Genomic DNA, 24,163 nt, shown 5'->3' with positions numbered 1-24,163 from the left:
TCTCATTTCTCAGGAGAAGATCAGCCTGTCAGAGGGCAGCACAGTGGACCTGAGGAAGCCTGGAGAGGACATAGACAACTTATCAGAGCTGGCTGAAGAGAGTATGGAGCCAGAGGAATGCTTCCCAGAATGTGAGCATAACATTTAATTAGATCTGAGAATTATAACTACCACTACTTCAACAGTTAACACACTGCACTGGAAGTTTTAAGCCACTGCCCACTTTTATGAAAGTGGTAATTGTTCCTCCCTGTGACATAATGTGTGCTTGTTTGTTTTCACATTACCTCTCAGTGTGTATGAGGCACTGTCAGTGCTGTGACATCGACACCAGCCAAGGTCTGGGCCAGGCCTGGTGGAGGCTGAGGAAGACCTGCTACCAGATCGTGGAACACAGCTGGTTTGAGACCTTCATCATCTTCATGATTCTGCTCAGCAGTGGGGCTCTGGTAAGGCCGCCACTGGAAAATTAAATCATCAAAATAATCATGAACCTTATTTATTTTTGCCTCAATTGTTTACAGTGCAACCAAACAAAATCATATAAAAATCATTAATAAAGCAGTCAGTAAGTAATCAGTCATTTTCCATAATGCTGAGAGCAGTTCCATCTGATTTCATGCTGTACACACCATGAGTAATTTTCCACACCAAGAGCCAGCAATTGGAAATGTTGAGTTTGTATCAGTAATAATTTAGTACATACTTTCATACAGCTGAGTGAGGCTGCTATCACTGACATAGAATTACAAACAGTAACAAATTCCTCATGCATAGGCAACCTGAATCCAGTGGGGGAATGGCAGACTCCACCATTAACAATAAAAACTAATCTATCTAATCTAATCTAAGAGGTAATAACTGAAGGTAAATACTGTATATTGCACAAAAATGAAGGCCATTTTTAACTTTAAAAGTTTCAAAGTGCACCCATCATAAAAACATGGAATTAATTAGGCAGTATTTTTTTAAAAGAAAAAACAGTTGGCCTCAAAATTATTCTTCAAATTCTACAACCAAGTTTGATATTAGAAAAAAGTTTGAGTGGAATATCTGCTTTCTTTACTTCAGTGCCTGATCTCAGTTCAGTTTACTACCTGATCATAATATCACCCCTATACTACTGAAGCTTACCAATGGAAGTTTAATGTTTAACAGCATTTCTACAGTGGTTGCCAGTAGCAGTGTTTTCTCTTTGTGGGATGTTGAGGTGGCAGAAGAAGTGTAATGCAAAATTCTTATATCCAAAATAACTGGCTTCTGAATTATCACCGTACCTTCACAAAAGCAAAACATAGACCTTTCCAGACAGATGTTCTCTATTTTCAACCAGAGGTGATGGTGTGGTGGTGATCAGAATATATGATGAAACTGTGTTTTCTCACGCTGCTCTTCCTGCACTGCTGCAGGCATTTGAGGATATCTATATCGAGAAGAGAAAAGTCGTTAAGGTGGTGTTGGAGTATGCTGACAAAGTCTTCTCCTACATCTTCGTGCTTGAAATGTTCCTCAAGTGGATTGCATACGGCTTCAAGAAATATTTTACCAACTACTGGTGCTGGCTCGACTTCCTTATTGTGGATGTAAGTAGACATGTTTCTGTACCTCTTTTGTTTTTTGTTGTTCTACATGAAAGGATGCTGCTATTTAAAAATCACATGTTGAGATTTCAGGTTGAACTGTAATCCCTCTCATTGTAGCTGAATGTAGAATTTCATGTTTGTGGGATTTACAGCTTGGTAAGTGTCTTACTACTTACAGGAAAGCACTTGACAGTTCATTTGAACTTTGCAATAACTGCTCACTTGCTTAATTGATTTTGCACTAAACCTGACAACCAGCTTTTACTCTAATTAACAACAAACTCTACACTACCGAAACACAGAGATTGTGAAATCACACACAAAACAGTTGTTAGATTGTACAATTTTACATTTGCTTTAATGCCAGGATTTGTCCAGGCAAATTGAAAGTGCTCCAGTGATTTGACTTACACTTTGTGAGCATGTCCATGTCAACATGTTGGGGTAAAGGGGATGTGGCACTGTAGTGTGTAGTCATCCAAAGTGCCTGTGGCGTGCAGCCTGAGGCCTGACTTTTCCTCTGATTTCGCCTGCCGTTACACAGATTGCCACAGACCGCTCTATTGTTAGGGTAAGTTGTAGTTAGAGGGCCCCAGGTGAGTATGGCATTGGAATGGGAATTGGAAACTTGCATCTGCATCACAAATGCTTCTGTGTTTCTTCACTCGTAAGTGTTTTCTGTTGTGATATCAAAAGCCACCGTCTTGTTTCCAAACGACAAACGTCTCTTATGAAATGTGATCAATTTTCAACAGTCACTCTTTGAATCAGTACTTCAGGACCTTGGCTTTTATATCAAAAACAAATGCAGTGCCATGTACTCTGAGGTTTATCTACAGAAGATCTGGTGTAGCTGATAAAGCATATTAAACCTATAAAAATGTGATTAGTCTAATTGCCAGTTAGAAATGCGCTGGTTGAATTTATGTCATAACTATTGTGTCTAATTCATGCTCTGAGTGTTATTTGTTATGTCTGTTTTTAAAGAAATTACAAATCCTGTTGATTGTTGCAACTACCTACAGTACCTTTCTTTTTTCCTATAAAAAGTGCCACCTTACTTTCTTTTATTGTGTTTTTTTATTTATTGTTTTTTTGTCTGTGTTCTCGTGGAGCCAAAGACTTCTCTAGTCCTGAGAATTAATTTTGAGTATCTTCTTTAGATATATTGGACAAACACATCTGTAAATAGACTTTTATAAAGAAATACAGACCATTGGGACCTTATTAGCCCAAATTGTTTTTAATGGACCTATTCAATTGGATGAAAATTGGGAAACAAATTTGGCAAAGACAGATATAAATTCTTTATAAAACTCACTCTATTTGATATATATACATATTTTATATGCATATATAGCTGAGTATGCATGCATGGACACTGTTTGCTCATATGTGCATACTTGTCTGTGTTTTGTCATCATCAATCATGACATGGATTTCTTTCATTTATATCATGCCATTTTCATTCATAGCTGTCATCCAAGGGTCATTCAACAGCGGAATACCATTTTGTTTTGTCTGTTTTGGATGTAGAATAGAGTGGAAATCTAAATTTGCTAAAAGATTATACAACAACCAAAGCAAATCTATACCTTCAAAATTAATCGTGTTCCTAACTGTGGAATGTCCCAAAATACACAGAAACTCTAAAATATGGCTCGCTAGATGTTTTCTATCAGTCTATTATGAATTGTTATCATGATTTTTCTTTAAAAGTTATATAATTGCTCAGAAAATATATACAGATATACACAAAAGACTATGTATGTGATGTTGCCTTATTCTGTATTTTTACAGTGTATTTGTGCTTCCTGATATCCTATAAAACTTCGGCCCCCAAGGTTTATACATGAACATGAATTGATTTGATTCTCACTGTATAAATACCTTCTGTACTCCACATAGGTGTCCTTGATAAGTCTGGTGGCAAATTCACTGGGATATTCAGACTTTGCAGCCATCAAGTCCCTGAGGACCCTCCGAGCCTTGAGACCTCTCAGAGCTCTGTCCAGATTTGAGGGAATGCGGGTGAGAAATGAGGTTTCTATTCTGTTCTCTGGTGTCTCATGTCCTCCTTGCAACAGTGCTCTTGTTGATTACTAACTGCCTGATTTAAATCAGAATTATTTCTCCTACCATTCTAGTTTGTTCATTTGCTATCTGAGAGCTGCATAATCTCCTAGTTATGAAAAGATTCACATTAAATTTATCAGACCAACGATATGGTATTTTCACGATGATCATTTTTAGCCAGTTTTTTGAGAGGTGCTCCAGGAGTGGCAGTGTTGATTAGTTGGTCCACCACTTTGGTCGACACTGAAATAACTATTGATTGGATGGCCATGACGTTGGTGCATATACCTATGGTGATGCCAGCCACCAGCAGATCAAAGTTGTTATTTATTCAGTGAAATATGTGGATTGGCACTAAACTTTAAACAGACATACATCCTAACCGGACGATCTATCCTACTGACTTTTCCTTTAGTGACACCATGATGTTGACATATGTGGTTTTGAGTGAAATAACTCAACAACAACTGGGTGGATTACCATGAAATTTTGTGCTGAACCCCCAGGATGAATAGTTATTAGTCCTTGGTAGTACCATAATCAGATCAAAGTTTATTTTTGTTTAGAGGTATCACCAAATACTTGTCAAAGTCAAGTCAAGTCAAATTTTATTTATAAAATAAAATTAAAATTAAACTTGTAAAACTAATGGCATCCCTATAATTTCTGTTTATTGCTAATTAACAAATGTTAGCATGCTAACACACTAACCTAAGATTGTGGCTACGTTTGACATTATTCCATGCTACACATTAGCGTATTAGCATTATCATTGTGAGCATGTTAACACACTAACGTTACCATTTAGCTCAAAGCAGCTATTTTTCTTGTTTGTTGCTCATCAGGTGGTCGTGAACGCTCTTATAGGAGCCATCCCCTCCATTATGAACGTGCTGCTCGTGTGTCTTATCTTCTGGCTCATCTTCAGCATCATGGGAGTCAACCTGTTTGCTGGCAAGTTTGGAAAGTGTGTAAACAGAACAGGCTTCATCCACAGCATCACTGTAGTCAACAACAAGTCTGAGTGCCTCGCCATGAACGACACCCAGTTCTTCTGGACAAAAGTCAAGGTCAACTTTGACAATGTGGGACTCGGGTACCTTTCCCTTCTGCAAGTGGTGGGTTTTTTTTGCTGCTCTGTTTTCAGTTTGTCAAATCTATGTAACTCACTTTCATCCTAGTAAACAGGTTGTTCTTGTGTAATATAAGCTGAGTTTGGTTTGTAATTTAGTTTTTCATTAGATAAAGTCAGTCGATCACGGTTCAATGCAGTATCCAAACAGTGATATTGTGTAATGTATTGTATTATAGGCTACATTTAAAGGATGGATGGAGATAATGCATGCAGCTGTTGATTCAAGAGGAGTAAGTATGTCTTTGTACCTTATGATATTCTTAGAGTATATCATTAACATATACAGTAAGGACTTATAAAACTTTTTGCATTCAGGTGGAAGAGCAGCCCATCAGAGAAATCAACCTCTACATGTACCTTTACTTCGTCGTCTTCATCATATTCGGCTCCTTCTTCACCCTCAATCTCTTCATTGGTGTCATTATTGACAATTTCAATCAGCAGAAAAGAAAGATGAGTATTAACAACGCTGATTACTTGATATTTGAAAGTAATTCTTTACATTTTTGTAACTACAAGTAATTACATGGATAATTTCATGGAACTATTTGCCACATTTTCTCTCTTATAGCTTGTTTTTACTCAGTCTTGTTTTACTCCAGTTGTACATTGAAAGAGATAAATGATATTAACATTTTTCTGTAAAAATAAAGTGAAATGTTTTTGCCTATACTTAGGTGGGCAGGATATCTTCATGACTGAAGAACAGAAGAAGTACTACAACGCTATGAAGAAATTAGGATCTAAAAAACCACAAAAGCCAATACCAAGGCCTGCGGTAAAATGATATAACTCTCTCTTACAGTCTTACAATATATTTTCACATATATTTGTATGCATACTGTTTTCATATTTGATTGTTGTGTTAATAACCCCTAGTCCTGCATATTGACCTGTCCACTAACATGGCCAACAACATACTAACAATGTTCTGCTCACTGACTGAATCACTGTGTGTTTTCTCAATCCTAGAATGTTCTCCAAGCCTTCTTCTTCGATCTTGTGTCCAAGCAAGCCTTTGACATCATGATCATGATGCTTATCATCGTCAACATGGTGACCATGATGGTGGAGACAGATGAGCAGTCAGACCGCATGGAGTCTATCCTCAACAAAATCAACCTGGTCTTCATCGTGATCTTCACCACGGAATGCCTGATCAAGATCTTTGCCCTTCGTTGTTATTTCTTCACAGTTGCATGGAATATCTTTGATTTTGTGGTGATAATTCTCTCTATTGTGGGTAGGTAGCAACACACTGACAGTTAGCAAACAGTTGCCTATTTAAACATCCAGTGGACATGAATCCATATTAGCATCTTTTCTTTCCGTATTGATCTCCATCAGCTCCTGAGGGGAATATCTGGGTTCTTATTTTTTCATTATGTCCAGCATCTAGAATTATAGCCAGAGCTAACTTTGTTTTTGTGTCTTTCAGGGATTGTTCTTGCAGACATCATTGAGAAGTACTTTGTATCTCCAACCCTGTTTCGAGTCATCAGACTGGCAAGGATAGGACGTGTACTTCGACTTATACGTGCAGCCAAAGGAATAAGAACTTTACTGTTTGCCTTAATGATGTCCATGCCAGCACTGTTCAACATTGGCCTCCTGCTTTTCCTCGTCATGTTCATCTATGCTATCTTTGGAATGGCAAACTTTGCCTACGTGAAAAAACAAGATGGGATTGATGACATGTTTAACTTTGAGACCTTTGGAAACAGTATGATCTGCCTTTTTCAGATCAGCACTTCTGCAGGCTGGGACAACCTCTTGAGTCCAATAATGTCCAGCTCACCGGAAGAGTGTGACGTTAACTTTGTCAACACTGGCACCAACACCCGGGGAAACTGCGGCAGCCCGTCAGTGGGCATAGCTTTCTTTGTCAGTTACATCATCATTTCTTTCCTCATTGTGGTAAATATGTATATAGCTATCATTCTGGAGAACTTCAGTGTTGCCACAGAGGAAAGCACAGAACCACTGAGCGAGGATGACTTTGAGATGTTTTATGAGGTTTGGGAGAAATTTGATTCTGAGGCCACACAGTTCATTGAGTTTTCCATGCTGTCAAGTTTTGCTGACACATTGTCTGAGCCACTGCGCATCGCCAAGCCCAACAGGATCAAGCTGATCTCCATGGACCTTCCCATGGTCAGTGGGGATAGAATCCACTGCCTGGACATCCTGTTTGCCTTCACAAAGCGAGTCCTGGGAGAGTCGGGCGAGATGGATGCCCTCAAACAGCAAATGGAGGAGAAGTTTATGATGACAAACCCCTCCAAGGTTTCCCATGAGCCCATCACCTCCACACTGCGCCGCAAACTGGAGGAGGTGTCTGCAATTATCATCCAGAGGTGTTATAGGAGGCATCTGGTGCGCCGGCAGATGAAACAGGCATCCTACCTCTACAGACAAATAAATTACGAGACTGTGGTGGATGTGGAGAATGCTCCAGAAACAGAGGGGCTGATAGCCTCCATGATACAGCACTATGGGCCTGTGGGGATGGAGACTGTACAGACCATGGAGGACACTCTAATGTCCTCACCACCATCTTATGACAGCGTGACCAGAGCAGCAAGTGACCTCTCTGAGATTGTCAGATCAATATCCAGAGACTCTAAACTTGGGGAGCCTGGGGAAAACTATGAGGAAACGTTTCTTTGAGACTCAATTGTGTGGAGTGTGATTGTGTGGTTTTGGTCTGTTTTGTTTACAGAATATAGCTCAAAATAACTCATGGTCAAAGAGATGAACTTTATATATATATATATATATATATATATATATATATATATATATATATATATATATATATATATATATATATATATATGCTGAGGAAATCTGCAATATTTTTAAGTAACTCACAGCCTCTGTTAAACCTGAGCAACCCAGGAGTGTTACACAGTCACTTGAGAAGTAGAGCTCTGAAGTAACTCATCCTCAACATTTCTCAAGAACACAAAGATTTGATTCCAGAAAAAAAGAAATTTATGTACTCTATTTTTAACATCTACCTGTATAAAATACGTGGACTTATATGTGTTACCTGCATTCAGTCCTAACACTACATGATTTGCAGTTTTTAACACACATCAGCTTCACTATAGGAAACCTTTGTGAATATGAAATTCTTACTTATTTATTTACATTAGGTAAAATTTGCAGCACAATACTTATTAGGAATGTTTTTTAGAAGATATTTTACCCCAAGGCTAAGGACATGAGAGACACCAAAGGAACATAACCTGAATTAACCAAAATCTGAAAATTAAAGAAACAAGAATTAATGAAAAACAAACAGAAAAAAACAACACATTTTTTAAAAAGGCTTTTAGAAGAATAATTTAAAAGGAACTGATGAAAAAAAACATAGCTAAGGAAAAGCAAATGTGGCTAAACATTACCAATATTTCTAAAATTAACTACTACTATTAAATTACTCTTAAATTAACAGACCGAGAATATGTAGTGGTATGTAGTGAGAAATGAGTTTGCATTCAAAACTGTAGCTGCTATAAAGTTTCTATTCAGGTGTTACTAATATGACTTTAACCAAAACTAACACCATAAGGTTTTTCAATTTAGAAATTAACATTTTAAATGTGTGTATACTGTAATGAATAGTAAGACAAAATCATGAATTGAAAAGAATTTCAGATGCATCTTTTTTTTAATTTATGATGGGTGTGATCATTGAAATTGTATTTGCACTTTGATTTATACTGTAAGTGATGACAGAGACACGGTCCCCAGTTGAAAGAGAATGAAGTATATTCATTTCATGATACAGAAACGTGAGAAAAAGTTTTTTTTTTCCTCCCCACTATTAACAAAAAGAGATGTATTATCATGCTTCTTAATCCGAGAAAGTACAATTATTTTTGTCAAGCATAGCATTAGTTTAACTTGTGTGTTGGTTACAAAGAAGGGTTGTGTGTACTAATAATCCCTGAATTATGTGCCTGATTTTGATTGTCGTCCGCACACTTCTCTGAATCTCTTTAGACCATTTAATTTGATCTGATGGATGTGGATTGGAAAAGCATGAATGCACTGAAAGCTCATTTTGTAATTAACTGTGTAAAGAGCTTTGAGGCTGTGTAATGTATGTAAAGCTAATTTTTACCTGTTCTTTTTTTGTAATGTATTTATATTGAAAGACCATTTCAGTGACTCTCATGATGGCCATAACAGGATATGATCAAATTATATAAATATACTGTGTTCATTTTTATATAAAAGACTTTCCTTGAGAACCTGATTGTCTGTACTGCATTTAGGTTGATAATTTCATGGAATGTTTTATTAAATGGTAATAAAACTTGCTTCCATATTTGTGGGTTTTCCAACTCTCAATACAGTTCAAATGATAGAACCATGTTTAGGATTATTCTAAAAAAAATAGACTTTTACACATTTAACACATTTCCATCTGTTTATTTTTTTGTTTTACATTTATAAATATTGTTTTGACTATATTATACAGTGCTTAAAAACAAAGCAAGGCAACATTGAAAACTGTGCAGTATCTCTCCATTTTCATATGAGGAACCAGTTAGCTGATTTGACCTCATTACAAGGCAGGGCACTATTAAATCTCTCTCTCTCTCTCTCTCTCTCTCTCTCTCTCTCTCTCTCTCTCTCTCAAACAGGACAGATGTGCACAAACCTCTGCATCTCCACGGCTGTCTGTCCTTGTGAGTGTATTGCCCTTTAAAGCTTGAATTGTGTTTATAATGCCTCCACAAATGCAGTACAATCACATAAAACCCCTCAACAGTGTAGTCTAAATGATTTGTGCTGATTAATGATTTCATCTATTCATGCAAGCATTTTACAGGAAAGGGGCTCACACACACAGACACACACTCACACACACAGAAATATCACAGTGATACTGCTGCGTGATTACAGTCATGGAAAATAATAATAAATATAATAATAATATAATAATAAGACATAGTGATCAGTCATAAAAAATATATAATAAAACCAAATACATTTTTGCTTTTTGGTATTTGTGTGCATTTTCCATCTCAGAAAACAGCTCTTACCTCTAACACATCATGACAGAAATGTTTTGTTATGTTTAGGTTTTAGCTCTGAAGTCAAGTTAATAGTTGAGCACTCCCACATTTTCAGTTTGGAAAAAATCATCAAGGGTGCCAATTTGGATTTAGCCCCAAAGAGATTTCCTCTCTCTGGTTGTCGGGGTGGTCAAATCCAACTCTGACCAGCTGGGATAGAGGGATAATCTGTGTGTAAAAAAAAATCACTTGTTTTAATTACACACTCACAGACACACAAATGCACGAACTCTCTCTCTCTCTCTCTCTCTCTCTCTCTCTCTCCCTCTCTCTCTCTCACACACACACACAAACACACACACACACATGTACATACAGTACATGTGGACATACATGCATCAACACAACTACCACACCCACATGCACTATACTTGGCCATCCACCCTCATAATAGACAGATGCTTACTTTGAATTTAATTTGGGTTTGTGCGTGAAGTGCCAGAAAAATGTGACTTGACTGAATGTGACTTGGTAATTGATCTGATTTTTAAGCGTTTGGACATGTGGTGGAGATTAAAGCTTCATCAGAGAGAGAAAACATTTTTAAAAAGATTAAAAAGGCACTATGTCTAATTGCAAAATGCACCAGCAAACAGTAAAACACAGCAATGTCAACATAATGCATTACAAATTGTCTATATATAATGTAGATATGACAAAATCTAATGCAAAAGATATTTGATGAATTGCATGTTCCATGTAAGTCATTTATTCAAATAACATTTAGTTCAATGAAGGTCATGAGTCACTGATTTTCCTCGTCATCAGTCAAAGAGGCCGGTGAGAATGCAATTTATTTTTCGATATCAATTAGATGGGTTGTTTTTTATAGAAACCTCTTTCTGCCAAGAAAAGAGCTTTAAAAATTGATTTAAAAAAAAGTTCAAGTCCAAATCTACTTAATACCTTATAATTTTGACTTCCTAAATCAACAATTGGACGGCAGGCTGGTGCAGTGGTTAGCACTGTGGTCTCACAACAGGAAGGTTCCAGATTCATACCCTGATTTGCCGAGAAGTGGAGTTTGCATGTTCTCCCTGCACCTGCCTGGGTTTTCTCAGGATACTCTGGCTTCCTCCCACAGCCCAAATATGTACATGTTAGGTTAATTGGTGACTCTATTGCCCATGGTTGAGAATGTGTGTTCAAATGTTGTTTGTCTATACGTGTTGGCCCAGCAATGGACTGTCCAGAGTGTACCCTGCCTCTCGTCTAGTGTCAGCTGGGTTAGGCTCCAAATCTAAGTCCGATATTCATTCTTCTTTCCTCTATTTTGGTCTCCACCAACTCCAAAGGGAAATATTCTTGCAGCATTTATGCTCTGCTCTGTTCACCTGCTAGCTGCTCAATTTGTCTGTGCAGTTTGGTGCTGTGCACACAGACTACAGTGGGTTTCAAGAGCTGATAGCTGAACACAGCTGCCTACTGCAGCCGAAAACAATAAACCCGAAAGATGCTATGATAGTGTGTAGAGTTGAGGGGAACTTCAGAGTTTATTTTAACCATCTTAAGTCCAAATTAAATAGTGCTGCAACATACAGTAAACTACCAATAAACTGACCTTAGTGTTGTCTGTGGTAGTTACTGAATGGCTCAGGAATTCCCTTTCACTGTGCTGAAAATCACATGGTACAATCTGCCCCTAATGTATTTCCTAATGGAATCAAAATTGTCATCTATCCATTAGAGCACAATAAAGTTTGCAGAGGTTTTTAAAATTCAAAACAAAAAGCACACTCAACTGACATATCAGCCATGGCTGCACGTTATTAGCCGGGGGCTGCTGGTTGGCCGTTGGTGATGACAAAATAAAAATTGAGGTTGGCCTCACTAAAAGGACTAAGAATGCAAAAAAAGAAGAGAATAGGAAATAGCCTTTTTAGGTACAACAGGGCGCTTCTGTCAGTCACCATGCACTGCAGGGATTTACTTAGTCATGGTGGCTAACGCTGCCCAGATGGTCTGATGAGTCACTATCTAATTACTAAAATACTTACTGGGCCACCACTGTTAGAAATCCTTCACTGCCACCACCAGGGGATTCATGCATCTACAGAGCAGTCTGAGGAATGACTGGATGGCGTTTGCTGGCACCAGGTGATACCCTGATTGGAGTGTAAATCAGGAGAGAGAGAAAAGGCTGCAAGGGACAACAGAGAGGTCAACAACATGCAATATTTATGTGTAGCTGGAGTGCATGTGGTAAAGATTTATACATTTATTTACTATCTCTTTTGTCTGTGTTTTATTCTTCCTCTTGCAATTTCAATTGGAGCTCAGGTTTTACATCAGGCTCACATGTACAGTAAGAGACACCCCTGACATTAAAACAAATGTTTCTTCAGTGGGATAGTGCGTGTCATGCAGGATTATAGCCACAAAGCCAGAGTTCAAACACAAATAGAACAGCTAAACCAGTTTAAGCACTGATATTTGATTATGTAGTAATGTAAAGGAACCTATTTTTGCATAAGTGTAGAACTTGGTGTATCACTTATTCAGTGAAGAAAGTATTGTTATCGGTCAATTTTTCATTACTTCATCATTATCAATTCAATGTCTCTTTCACGGGAAGAATCAGCCAACTATTGAGTATGTCCATATGATCCTGTTATGTTTTACAGCTATTCACATTCATTTCTTGTCAGGTTGCAAGTGAGAATAGAAAGTGTGTGACGCTGTATCAGTGGACATTTACAGATACATTACTATAGACCTACATTTTGCCCTTCTTGTCTTTTTATGCTATGTTACTTTAATGTGGTAAAAGAAATTATTTAAAAAAATATGAAATAATAATGTACACCCTGAGACATGTTATCGCTGTGGTGAGCTGTTTGCCACAGCAGATGGGCGGCGGTAAAGCAGCAGGATGTCAACCTAAGTATACAACACGAAGAAGCAGGGTCCGGAAGTGGTGTTCAGCTGCATTTGATATCAAGAAGAAAGTGGCGAGGAATGGGAGCAAAGCTTTCTTTTCACTGCTACTAACGGCAGGAATTCGATATTTTTAATTAGGAAACATTCGTCTGTTTCCATTCAACTGCCATAGCTCTTGAGGGCAATAAAATGGGTAACGTTTTGTATTTTGCTGGTACCGCCGTCTGTTTGTTTTGATGTTAGCATGCCTGCTAACGTCAACTTCGTCGCTTTGATTTATCAAAATAAAAACAGTTACAATCATTCCTGAAGATTTCTTTCTGGATATAAGACAAGGGGATATTTATTTCATCATTATTTTCTCCGGGGCAAATATCCAACAGAAGAATGAAGTTTTCCACTTAGTTAAGAAACTGTTTTTGTTGTGCATTTCTAGCCTCAGTCTAGCCCAGTATACAGCATTATAACTTAACTAATGATGGTACCTAAGTTAGATGCTGGTAAAACTAACTGTGGCTTTCGCCTCTCAAAATGCTAACAAGGGACAAACCAGGTCCTGTACAAAACTAATCAACATAATTAATACTTTTATGGGCATATAAAAGCTTCATTCATTCAGCTTCCTCTTTTATTTATTTATTTTTTTACCAAGTCACACAAAAATTAAAGAGAGAAATCAGTGTTAGATACTTAACACAGTAAACAAAATGCATCAACACAATAAAAGTTTATAGGTGCATGCAGTCTTTACCACCTCCAGTTTAATTGGCTTCTGACACCACATCCACTTATGGGAGCTCATGTTTTCATACATTGTTTTCTCTGCACAGCTTTCTGGCACTGACATGGAGACTGTGCATTTTGATATAAAAGCTGAATATTTCTTGTGACAGAAAGATTTCAGTGACTGGTGATAGGTTCTTGTTCTAATGCTGCCTCTCTCCCTTCGCAGAGGGATCCCTGCCCCTGTCCTCGCTGAGGCTCCTGGCTCCACCTCTGCGAGTGATGTTGGCTGTGATGTGGAAAGTGGTTCGTCAGAGGAGCATAAAGCATTATGGGAAAGTGGAAGAGTTTGTGTCCTTGGTAACTGAAACCATCCCTGACATCTTGACAAATAGACAGATGAGACTGCTCACTCTGGGCTTAAGAGCAAAGGTAAGAGATACTGATGTGCCATGCTATATATTAATATAGAGTTGATAGTGGCAGATACTGAGTTGAAAAGGTAATATGTTGATAATATGTTAAAAAAAAAAATTTTTTCAAAACAAATCAATGATACAAGCACATTAAGTGGCCATCAAACACAGCTATTCCTTTGATTTTAATATATGTATGTCAGTGTATATTTCAGTGTGTAAGCAAATTTGGGCGAATAGAGAACAGCTGGCAGTTAGATTTTATAGTTTACACTGCATCACTGGGATGGTTGCAGCTACAAAGAGAGATTCTTTGTTATTTTTATGTTAGTTTCTCTTTGTGTTTTTCAGATGACTTTACAGATGTTAGGCTCTGAACAGTCAGAGGATCTCAGATGTGTTAGAACGCACTTAGAAAGCTTCCTGTCATCCAGCTCAAAAGAGGTGTGTGAATTTTTCAGTCATGGACATTGATTGTTGCCTGTGTAAGAATTTTATGCTTATTTTTAAAGTGTATTTTTTATACTTGACAGCATCAGCCAGAAAATGAAGCTCTTGAAGCCAACTTTGTCAGGCTTGTTCAGAGACTTCTGGAGGACCCAAAAGCGAGAGAACACTTCCGCGAGGTATGACTCTGCTTTTGCCTCACTGTTAATTCTAACATATTTGTCAAATGATGCAGTATTATGACACTTAACATCCAAACATTTGTTTGAAATTTTCTACCTGACAGAATGTGTTCCCTGTGGAGTATGGCCCCAACTTTGATACAGCACTGGAGACTCTGGTTTGTGAGTTCTTCACCCGACTGGAGGAGCTGGTGCTTATACCAAACTTTAAACAGGTAAAGAGACCAGAATTAATGCTATTTATTATACATTTCCAAATTTCCTGGTTCTAGTCCTTCCAAATAATAGTTTTATTTGTTTGATAAAGACTGCAGTGTGGATCAATGATACATCCTCTGTGCTAAAAGAGTACATGCAGTGTGTAACCAAAGGAGATGACCTCAAAGTACTGCTCAGAAGCAAGGTGTGTCATGGTAAAATGGCCAAGATGGATTCCACTGGTAAGTTTAACCCCAGTGCAGATATGTTCTTAAGATTGTAACCACTTTGAAAAGCAACACCATTTAATAGACAAAATATAAACTAATTTTCTCTTTTTAATTTCTTTTGTCAAAAAGTGCCCTCTCCCTCAGAGCAGCAGCTCTTCTCATCATTATCCCTGCCTCCTTCTTTGAGAGCAACCAGCACCAAAGATGTGGAATCTAACACAGAAACATGTGAAAACCAAAGAGAATCTGAGGCAATTTCTCCTCAGGAGGAGGTAGATATGAGGATACAGGATGCAAAATGGCCAGATGAGAATGAGACACAACATAGTGTGAGTACCAGCAATGCCGAACAAACAACAGGAGGGAAATGCAGTGACAGTGTTCCTGATGTCCACACTGTGGAAGAGTCTGATGACAGAGCTGCCTCTACATCTGCTGAGAGTCCTGCACTGTCCAGCTCTATGATAGGCCCCCCTCGGCAGAGAGTTGCACACAAATGCACTCAGTGTGGGAAGTGCTTCATTTATCGTTATGAACTCCTGGAGCATCAAAGGCTTCACACTGGAGAAAACCCTTATAAGTGCTCTCAGTGTGGAAAGGCCTTCAGGAGGACATCGGACCTGTCTACTCACAGACGAACACAGTGCTCAAAAGCAGCTTATATTTGCATCAAATGTGGAAATAGCTTTCAATCTATACGGGACAAATTTAGACACCAGTGTGTTCATAGTGTCCAAAAGTTTGACTGTTCTCAGTGCGGGAAAAGCTTCAAAAAAATGTACTTGCTGGGTAAGCATGAGCTGACTCACACCCAGAACCGTATTTTCACATGCAGACAGTGTGGGGAAGTGTACCCCAGTATGAGTGAGCTGAGATCCCATCAGAAGATTCATCCTCCCGAGCTGTCCAATCAGTGCATGCAGTGTGGGAAATTTTTCAGCTCCGCTGCATGTTTGACAGCCCACGAGCTGCGCCACAGACAGCAGAGAACACAGATTTGCGTGCATTGTGGCAAAGCTTTTAAGAACAAACATGACCTGAGCCTTCACATGCGAAGCCACACAGGCGAGAGGCCTTTTCAATGCACGTACTGTGGGAAACGTTTCTCTGTGTCAGGAAACCTGAACATACATATTCGAACTCACACCGGAGAGAAACCATATCTGTGCTCTGACTGTGGCAAAGCTTTTGTGTCAGCTGGTGAGCTGCAGATACACAGGCGTACACACACAGGGGAAAAGCCATACAAATGCACTGTATGTGGGAGAGGATTCACCATGGCGAGTAAAGTGACACTTCACATGCGCGTTCACACCGGGGAACGCCCTTATGTCTGCTCTGAATGTGGGAAAGGCTTTTCACGTGGCAGTGAACTGAAAAAACATACCATGAACCACACAGGGGTCCGACCCTACGCTTGTCAGCTGTGTGCAAAGACTTATACATGCCTCAATCACCTGAAGAGACACTTAAAAACTCATAGTGTAGCCCAAACCCAGTCTGTCTAATTGCCTTTAATTACTGTGAAACTTTTTTTCAAATGAATATTGTCTTTTTGCAGCTAACCTGTACTGTCTGTGGTGTTGATTTTATGCACTGTGTGATGGGTTTCACACTCACCCCCTGTTGTACAGACTATGTTGCAGAAATGCTTGTTTTTACTGTCTGATCCCTAATCCCTAGTCCCTAATTGTAAACTCAAAATGTAGTTTTTGGGCCTGACAAGTGTGTTGCTTTTGTTCCTTGAAGTCTTAAAACATATGTTAAAGGACCTGTAAGAAAACATTCCCCCTCTTAGTTTTCATTATTTGCCAGTATTGTTTTAAGGCAGTGTTCTGAGGTAGCCTATTTAGTCCTGACAACAGCACATTTTATACTTGATTCCAACATGAAACATCCTACAGTGGCCTTGCACAATATCAATATATTTATTTGGTGCTCTCAAACATACATTAACAAACAAATAAATGATAGATTACACAGTTGAAAGAAATAAGCTTCCAAATAATCCTGTTTGTCCTGTTTTTGTCCTGAAGGATTTTCTCTAGAATAAAAGTATAAATTATTATCGTTTCAGTTGCTATTATTTTTACAAGTATTGTGGAATTATTCACAACCTTTACCTTTAAATTGTTTGGATAATTTTGACATTTAAACATCACGAGACATAAGAAAATACAGTTCTATCAAGTTTAAGCGTTGCGTGTTAGAATTATTTTTTCATTGTCCGGAGAGGCGGTGCTTCTTGTTTTGCCAGTAGAGTGAATTTGAATTGCTCTATCCGGGCTGTCCGGTACGTTATAACAAACGTCCCTATTGCAAACTGACACTGACTGGGCCAATGTTCCCCATTATGAACAACGTGTTTCAGGAAGAAGTTGGCGCCTGAAGCCCCGTATGCGGTTAGCTAGCACGCTAACCGAAACTATGAAAGATATCCCATTGTAATGGTTTTTCTTTCCATCGTCATTAAGGAATTCCAAAATGAACGACATGGGTATGTATTAGCTCTTGAAGTTCTGCAAAACGGGGTATTTTCGCTCTTTATGCGGTTAGCCGAATAGCTACAGCGAGGGATTAGCCGAGGCTCAACAGGCCTCGACTAATCCCTGGAACAAGAATTGTTTTGCCCAATAATAAGCCGGTTTTACCAGGCAACACTAGCGGCCTTGTTGCTTGTCTTTTAATGTGAGCCAACGCTCTGCAAGGGGTAGAAACAATGAACGATACCTCCTGTTAAATGTTTTTTTCTACGGTCGAAGAGGCTGTTTAAATTCATCAAACGAAACACAATTGTACGGTCTTTGTAACTGACAACAGCTTAATTTGAAAGAAAGTGACTAACGTTATGCTAATAGTTAGCTGTTTGCGAACGTCCACGTCCCATCAGTAAACTGGCTACTCACTAGACCGCCTTTGCCATTTTGCACAGTGCGATGCCAGGTAAAATTACTATGTCTGAGGACTATCCCATTGATTCGAGCTGGAGGCAATAAGTGAGTGGTTGGAGCCACTGTATCTGTGTGTATTATGGGAAGCCTGGTGCTTCAAATAATGAAACTTCAACAGCTGTATTTAAAACTACAGCTAGTGCATCATAGGAATGGACCGGATACCAGAGGAAAGACGACAGGCAGGGCTGACTTCAGTGGCTGAGCTATATTTGTTAAAGACCTAGCATGAAAGACTACCTTTATATATAAGATTAATTCCATTCAAACCACTTGAAGGACTTTGCTTCATCGTCAAATTGTAAATGTGAACTCTGGTCCTGTCTAACAGCAGTTACAGTGTACAAGGTTCCCATGTTGCTTTTAAGTTTGCTTGACACAGTCTAATTCCTCTTTGAAGAATTCAGCGTCCCTCTGTCCTCACTGGCACTCCTGGTCCCACCACTACGACTGATGTCAGCAGTGATGTGGGAAGTGGTGCGCCAGCGGAACATAAAGCACTATGGGAAACTGGAGGAGTTTGTGTCCATGGTAACAGATGCAGTACCTGAACTGATGAGTAAAAGAGAAGGGAGGCTGCTCTCACTGGGCCTGAGAGCAAGGGTAAGTGAGCTGATATATTTTTGTGTATGAAAACAGATATATGAATAAGACTGATATTGCCTTGTTGATATTAAAAATACACCTTAATTTTCACTAGACAACTCTTGAACTGTTGCGTTCTGAACATCCTGAAGATCTAAAGGCTGTTGAGACTCACCTTAACCGAATCAGATCTTCTTGCATCGAGGAGGTGAGTGATGAATGTATTTATTGAGTGGCTGTAGAAGTAAAATGTTTAGTCAAGTACTCAATCAATCAATTAGCAGAAAACTGTTTTCATAAAAAGTAATTGTTTGAATAAAATAACAATTTGTCAGATTTCAGGATTTGCTGCTTTTTTGGTTTATGTGATTGAAAGTATCATTGAGAATTTGACTGTTTGTCAGACAAAAGAAACAATATGAAAAAAAATAGAGTAAAAAAATAATCAGCAAATTAATCAAAAATGAAAATACTGGTTGGATGCAGCCCTACTTAGTGGTTTTATATTTTATTTGTTTTCCAGACCAATGATCCTGTAATTGAAGCACCAGAGGCGAACTTTATGAAGCTGGTACAAGGCCTCATTGAAGATACTGATGGCAGAGAACATTTCCTCAAAGTAAGAGTAATATTAAATTTCTTTTATATGGTGTAGTAAAACTTGTGATTTCAAATTTCAGCCAATTCATCACAATTTTATCTATCAAATAGATGTAAAATGTAGTGTAGATCTTGCTTGTCTGATCAGGAGGATAATGTCTTGTTCTGAAGGTGTCAAGCTGTGTCTTCTTTCATCTGACAGAATGTGTTTCCCGTGGAATATGGCCCAGACTTCGACACAGCACTGGAGACTTTAGTCTGTGAATTCTTCACAAGACTCGAGGAGCTGCTGCCAATACCAGATTTCAAACAGGTACAGAAAGCATTGCTAAAAATTAGGAGAAAAAATAGGTGCATTTTCAACTTGAAAATCAAATTTTCTTCTTTTTGTGCCTCTTTTGTACAGACTGCTTCCTGGATCAGTGCTGCCCCCTCTGTTCTAGAGGAGTACATGCAGTGTGTCTCAAACGGAGAGGACCTTAAATTTCTTCTCCAAAGCAAACAGTGCCATGGGAAACTGGCAAAAAGTAGTGTTGGTATGTGCACAGTTTACATTGAATATCATCTGGTCAACATCTGTTCTATGGCTAATTTTTTTTCTCATATTTTCCACGCAGCTCCATTTCAGTCAGATGATCTTCTCATTCCATCTCTATCTCTTCCTCCATCGCTGGAAGTGGCCATCGCATCCCACCCAAGCGCGTGCGATGACGAAAACAATGATGTTCCTCAGATTGTTATGTTCGATGAAGAGCTGTCTACAAACCCTTCCACGTCGACCGACTTTCCTGAATCACCAAAAAGGACTGACATCTCATCATCTCCTCGCAGGAGACAGCAGTCAGGAATGCATAAATGCCCTGAGTGTGACAAATGCTTCAAGCATCACTCTGTCCTAATCGAACACCAGAGAGTACACACCGGGCTGCAGCCTTACAACTGCTCTGAGTGTGGGAGGGCTTTCAGAACAGCCACACTGCTGGCCGGTCACAGGCTAAGGAAATGCAAAAATGCTGCATATTTGTGTATTAAATGTGGGAACAGTTTTCCAACCTCGCTGGACAAATTCCGACACCACTGCCCAAAACGGGGCCGTAATTACGACTGTGGGCACTGTGGGAAGAGTTTTCAAAAGTCTAGCAGCTTAAAGGAACACCTGCTAACTCATGTTCAAAGCCGCCTTTTTAAATGCAGCCATTGTGGTGCCGGTTTTTCAGGAATTGGTGACCTGAAGTATCACCAGCAGGTAGACCATGATAAGCCATACCAGTGTAAGCAATGTGGAAAGAGCTTTATCTCCTCCAAGTGTCTGACCAAACATCAACAACGGCATGAAGAGGTCGGTGAAATGGAGACAGCCAAATTAATGAGCGGAGGTAAACACAGGAAAAGTGTCTCGGCTCATCGAACTGCTTCAGCATCTCTGTCGTCCAGGAAGACTTCTGTCAAAGCTGTCTACCCCCGTGGGCGAGTCACCCATAACTGTCCGCTGTGTGGAAGGAGCTTTAAGTATCGCTTTGAATTTCTCGAGCACCAGAGGTTCCACACTGCAGTGAAGCCTTACAAATGCTCTCAGTGTGGCAAAGCCTTCCGCACAGAGGCTCACCTGTCTGGGCACAGGAAGAGGAAGTGTAAAAATGCTGCCCACATTTGCACCAAGTGTGGGTGTCAGTTCAGGTCTCTTCATGAACGCGTCAGACACCAGTGTGTGCAGCTGCTGACAAAATACGAGTGTTCTCATTGCGGAAAGACATTTAAGATGGCCCACCTGCTGAAGAACCATCAGATGAGTGAACATCAGCTTCCCTACAGCCCCAACCATCGCTTCAGGTGCAGATACTGTGATGAGACTTTCCCTGGGATCAGTGAACTGAAGTACCATCAGAGAGTTGACCATGACAAGCCCTATCAGTGTCAGGAATGTGGCAAGTGTTTCTTGTCCGAAAAATGCCTAGCCAATCACGAGCTGCGCCACAACGATGACAGACCAGAGAGCTGCCTCGTCTGTGGCCGTGGCTTCAGAAACCGCTACGACTTGAAGCAGCACATGCGCACTCACACAGGAGAGCGACCTTACCAGTGCACTCACTGTTCACAGTGTTTCTCCACTGCAGGAGGACTGAGGAGTCACACCAGGGTTCACACAGGCGAGAAGCCACATGTTTGCCCCGACTGTGGGAAGGCTTTCTCCCAGATGGGCGCAATGCGCACCCACAGGCTGACCCACACAGGAGAAAGGCCGTTCAAGTGCACAGTGTGTGGCAAAGGCTTTACGATGGCACACAAAGTAACAGTTCACATGCGTGTTCACACTGGAGAGCGGCCGTATGTATGCTCTCAGTGTGGAAAAGCCTTCTCAGATGGAAGTGTGCTGAAGCAGCACATGCTGAACCACTCAGGAGTGAGACCATACCACTGCCAGATCTGTCCCAAGACCTACACCTGTCTGAACCACCTGAGGAGGCACCTGAAAAGTCACTCTAACATGAACTGAGACAGGACAGGACGGTAACCTGGAGCAGAATCTGCTAACATTTAACAGATATACTGAAACACTGCATTTGGCAGAGTGGCTACTAAAATTGCAATGTGCTAACTAAACCAAGCAATACATGAAGGAATATAGAATGATGCTGTATGGTTACTGTTGAAATTGAGGTGAAAAGTTTAATTAACTCTTCACTGTAAAATAAATGTAGTCATAACATCTATTTGTCAAGGACTATGACAACCAGCACAAACAAATGGTTTTCGCTGTTTCTTTTTCCCCCCGTTTTTTTCCATCAGTTTCTTATGCATGAATACATGTGGATGCTATTTGGTTGAGATGCTGTGTGTTCAGAGCAGAAGCTGTGACACTGGTGAGAATATATTTTTTGGAAAGGCCTCAAAAGTGACAGAAGTGAACATTTTGGCTCCCTGTAAATATGCAGAAAGACAAATGCTGTGAGTGCAAAGTTAATATGATGACACCATTGATTTCAACATAACTTTATTTGTTTAGGCCTTTAATTTCCCCGCTATGGTTTGCGAGGTTTGTGAATTTCAGATTAAATTACCTTGTTACACCTTGTGCATTGTTAATTGACTATTTAATTAAGAACAACACTGCAGTAAAGAATAATCATCCTTCAGAATGGGAGACTCTGCTTTCTGTTAGAGTAAGAGGCTTCACTAGATGGCAGTAAGGGACCATTAAGTATTGTCCCCTTCATTTTTGTGCATTATCAGACAGTAGTGGCCATTTGTGCCTGTTGGGAATGAAAGTAATAATAGGATTTCATAGTTGAAGCTTCACGCACCAAATTACTGCTTTTTTCAGTTTTTAAAGGAAGCAATTGTGTTTCTTTGCAGCAGACTGGACCATGGTAGAGAAGAGAATTATTTAAAGCATCTTTTGAAGACACTTGAGATTGATGAGGGACTAATGCAGCGGAAGTTGGCTCATTTCCTGTCATTTCTTTGGCGTGGTTTGGAATCTTGATTAGACTGCAATTTCCTCATGTTTTGACCTATCACCTATCAGTATCTGAAGTGGTGTGAACCATAACAAAGATTATTATTTTTACCTTTATATGATGCCACTGTGGCCCAGATTACTTAACAGCACTGGCTGATTTGGACCACTGCTGTTCCCCGTACCTTTTCTGTTAACTTGAACCTCAGGCAAATGAACTCACGAGTCATGTTGTAACACACACTGCGATTAATCTCTTCCATCTGTGCGGTGCTAGCTTTAATGTTTTCACTGGAAAAGAGAAGGGGTTTTTTCTAACCGTCAGTTTCTCCCTTGTTTCATCTCCATGGTCATTTATGCACAGTAACTTTTGAATCACATTCTCTGAAACAACCTCAAGTCTTTGCCACTCACAGGGAAGTACAACCCCAAATATGAATGTGGTGTGGTGTGTTAAATGTTGCAAGATGTAAAAAAAAACAAAAAAAAAAACAACCCACAAATTGTAATGATCTTCAGACTGGAGACACTGGCTGTCTCAGCAGTATTCCTCTTTTCTCTCTGACTCACAGATGCAACTAATCTTCTCCGCTGAACATCAGAATCCTGCGGAAATCATGCCGTATCCTGTCTGCCAGCGGGCTGTGCCCAGGACATTATGCAGAACCTCTCTGATTTAGGAAGTGTATGTGTTTATACATCTCTTCCTTATCTGAACTTGTTGGGGACATGCCCTGTTTTTATTTCTTCAGGCTGAGAGATAATGACTGCTCAGTGATCTCAGTCCTACCTGCCAGCTTTACAACTTTAAACAAATAAAAGAAGGTGCGTATCGACTCCTTTTGAACAAAATTGTCCAAGTTACTGTGAAAACTGGAAACACTCCCAACTGCCTTGCTAATGAATTCCTCAAAAGTTTTATAGAGTAATGTATTTCTGATGATGGTTGGTATTGAGACATCTTAAAATGCATGCATCTCCATTTGTACGCACCCACGCAGCTGCCAGAAATCCAACAGATTTACTATGAGAGCTCACTAATAAACACAGATCATTACCAGATGTCCCCCTTCTTTCCTCATCCCCTCTTTTCTCCCTTTCTTTCCCTTCCTTTCCTCCCCTTCTTCTCCACACAACTTTTTCTCCCTGAAACCGTGATCTCAGTGGAAAATCTGAGTCCAGGCCAGACCTTCTCTGCAGTCCCACACACACACACATAATGCTGTATATGTCCACAGCAACCTTGGAATATCCACCCCCATCAACACTTTGCCAAATGAACACTCCATCCCCACACCTCCCTCCCTGCCTCCTTCCATGGAAGTGCCTCACTGAACCCCAAAACTCTTTCCAAGGTCCTCTCCAAGATCTGCACACAGGAGGCAGTAGGTGGCACTGTGGCTCTTCCGGCCTCTAAGGGAAAAAGGAGTGAACCCCATTCTTCCCCCCCATCCCTCCTTCTCCTCCTCCTCTAACCACTTCTTGCTTTTATGTTTCGGTTCAGGTCTGGACGGCGAAATGAACCAGATGTAGCCTACTGAAATACCACCCACCCCCTTCTTCCACAGAAAGGGGAGAGTTATAGAGAAAGAATAAAAAATGCG

General features: G+C 39.8%; 3 protein-coding genes across 4 annotated transcripts in view; all 3 read left to right on the top strand.

The window, feature by feature from the left end:
* LOC108883904 (sodium channel protein type 4 subunit alpha B) overlaps positions 1–7,487 on the top strand; it is a 31,467-nt gene extending 23,980 nt beyond the window's left edge. The window contains exons 17-26 of the mRNA XM_051070152.1: positions 14–131; positions 295–449; positions 1,410–1,583; positions 3,492–3,614; positions 4,505–4,777; positions 4,971–5,024; positions 5,110–5,251; positions 5,472–5,572; positions 5,767–6,037; positions 6,233–7,487. Coding sequence (XP_050926109.1) covers positions 14–131; positions 295–449; positions 1,410–1,583; positions 3,492–3,614; positions 4,505–4,777; positions 4,971–5,024; positions 5,110–5,251; positions 5,472–5,572; positions 5,767–6,037; positions 6,233–7,464 — 2,643 coding nt within the window. The 3' untranslated portion in view covers positions 7,465–7,487. The remainder of the gene's footprint in view (positions 1–13; positions 132–294; positions 450–1,409; positions 1,584–3,491; positions 3,615–4,504; positions 4,778–4,970; positions 5,025–5,109; positions 5,252–5,471; positions 5,573–5,766; positions 6,038–6,232) is intronic.
* A 5,309-nt stretch (positions 7,488–12,796) lies between these two features.
* LOC127142388 (zinc finger protein ZFMSA12A) lies at positions 12,797–17,034 on the top strand. Of its 2 annotated transcripts, none has more exons than XM_051070150.1 (7): positions 12,797–12,963; positions 13,723–13,925; positions 14,261–14,353; positions 14,443–14,535; positions 14,643–14,753; positions 14,846–14,978; positions 15,096–17,034. In XM_051070150.1, the coding sequence occupies exons 1-7, from the start codon at positions 12,960–12,962 to the stop codon at positions 16,472–16,474; spliced, it is 2,016 nt and encodes a 671-aa protein (XP_050926107.1). In that variant the 5' UTR covers positions 12,797–12,959; the 3' UTR covers positions 16,475–17,034. The 2 variants fall into 2 exon arrangements, with proteins under 2 accessions (XP_050926107.1, XP_050926108.1); XM_051070151.1 differs by having other exon boundaries at positions 12,797–13,174.
* A 250-nt stretch (positions 17,035–17,284) lies between these two features.
* LOC108883229 (zinc finger protein 11) lies at positions 17,285–22,175 on the top strand. The gene is made up of 7 exons (XM_051070149.1): positions 17,285–17,463; positions 18,318–18,520; positions 18,618–18,710; positions 19,026–19,121; positions 19,305–19,415; positions 19,509–19,638; positions 19,720–22,175. The coding sequence occupies exons 1-7, from the start codon at positions 17,451–17,453 to the stop codon at positions 21,594–21,596; spliced, it is 2,523 nt and encodes an 840-aa protein (XP_050926106.1). The 5' UTR covers positions 17,285–17,450; the 3' UTR covers positions 21,597–22,175.
* Positions 22,176–24,163: the final 1,988 nt, after the last annotated feature.

The sequence above is a fragment of the Lates calcarifer genome, linkage group LG4 (genome assembly GCF_001640805.2).
Source record: "Lates calcarifer isolate ASB-BC8 linkage group LG4, TLL_Latcal_v3, whole genome shotgun sequence".
Taxonomy (NCBI): domain Eukaryota; kingdom Metazoa; phylum Chordata; class Actinopteri; family Centropomidae; genus Lates; species Lates calcarifer.
This window is presented reverse-complemented; position numbering and strand designations above follow the sequence as displayed.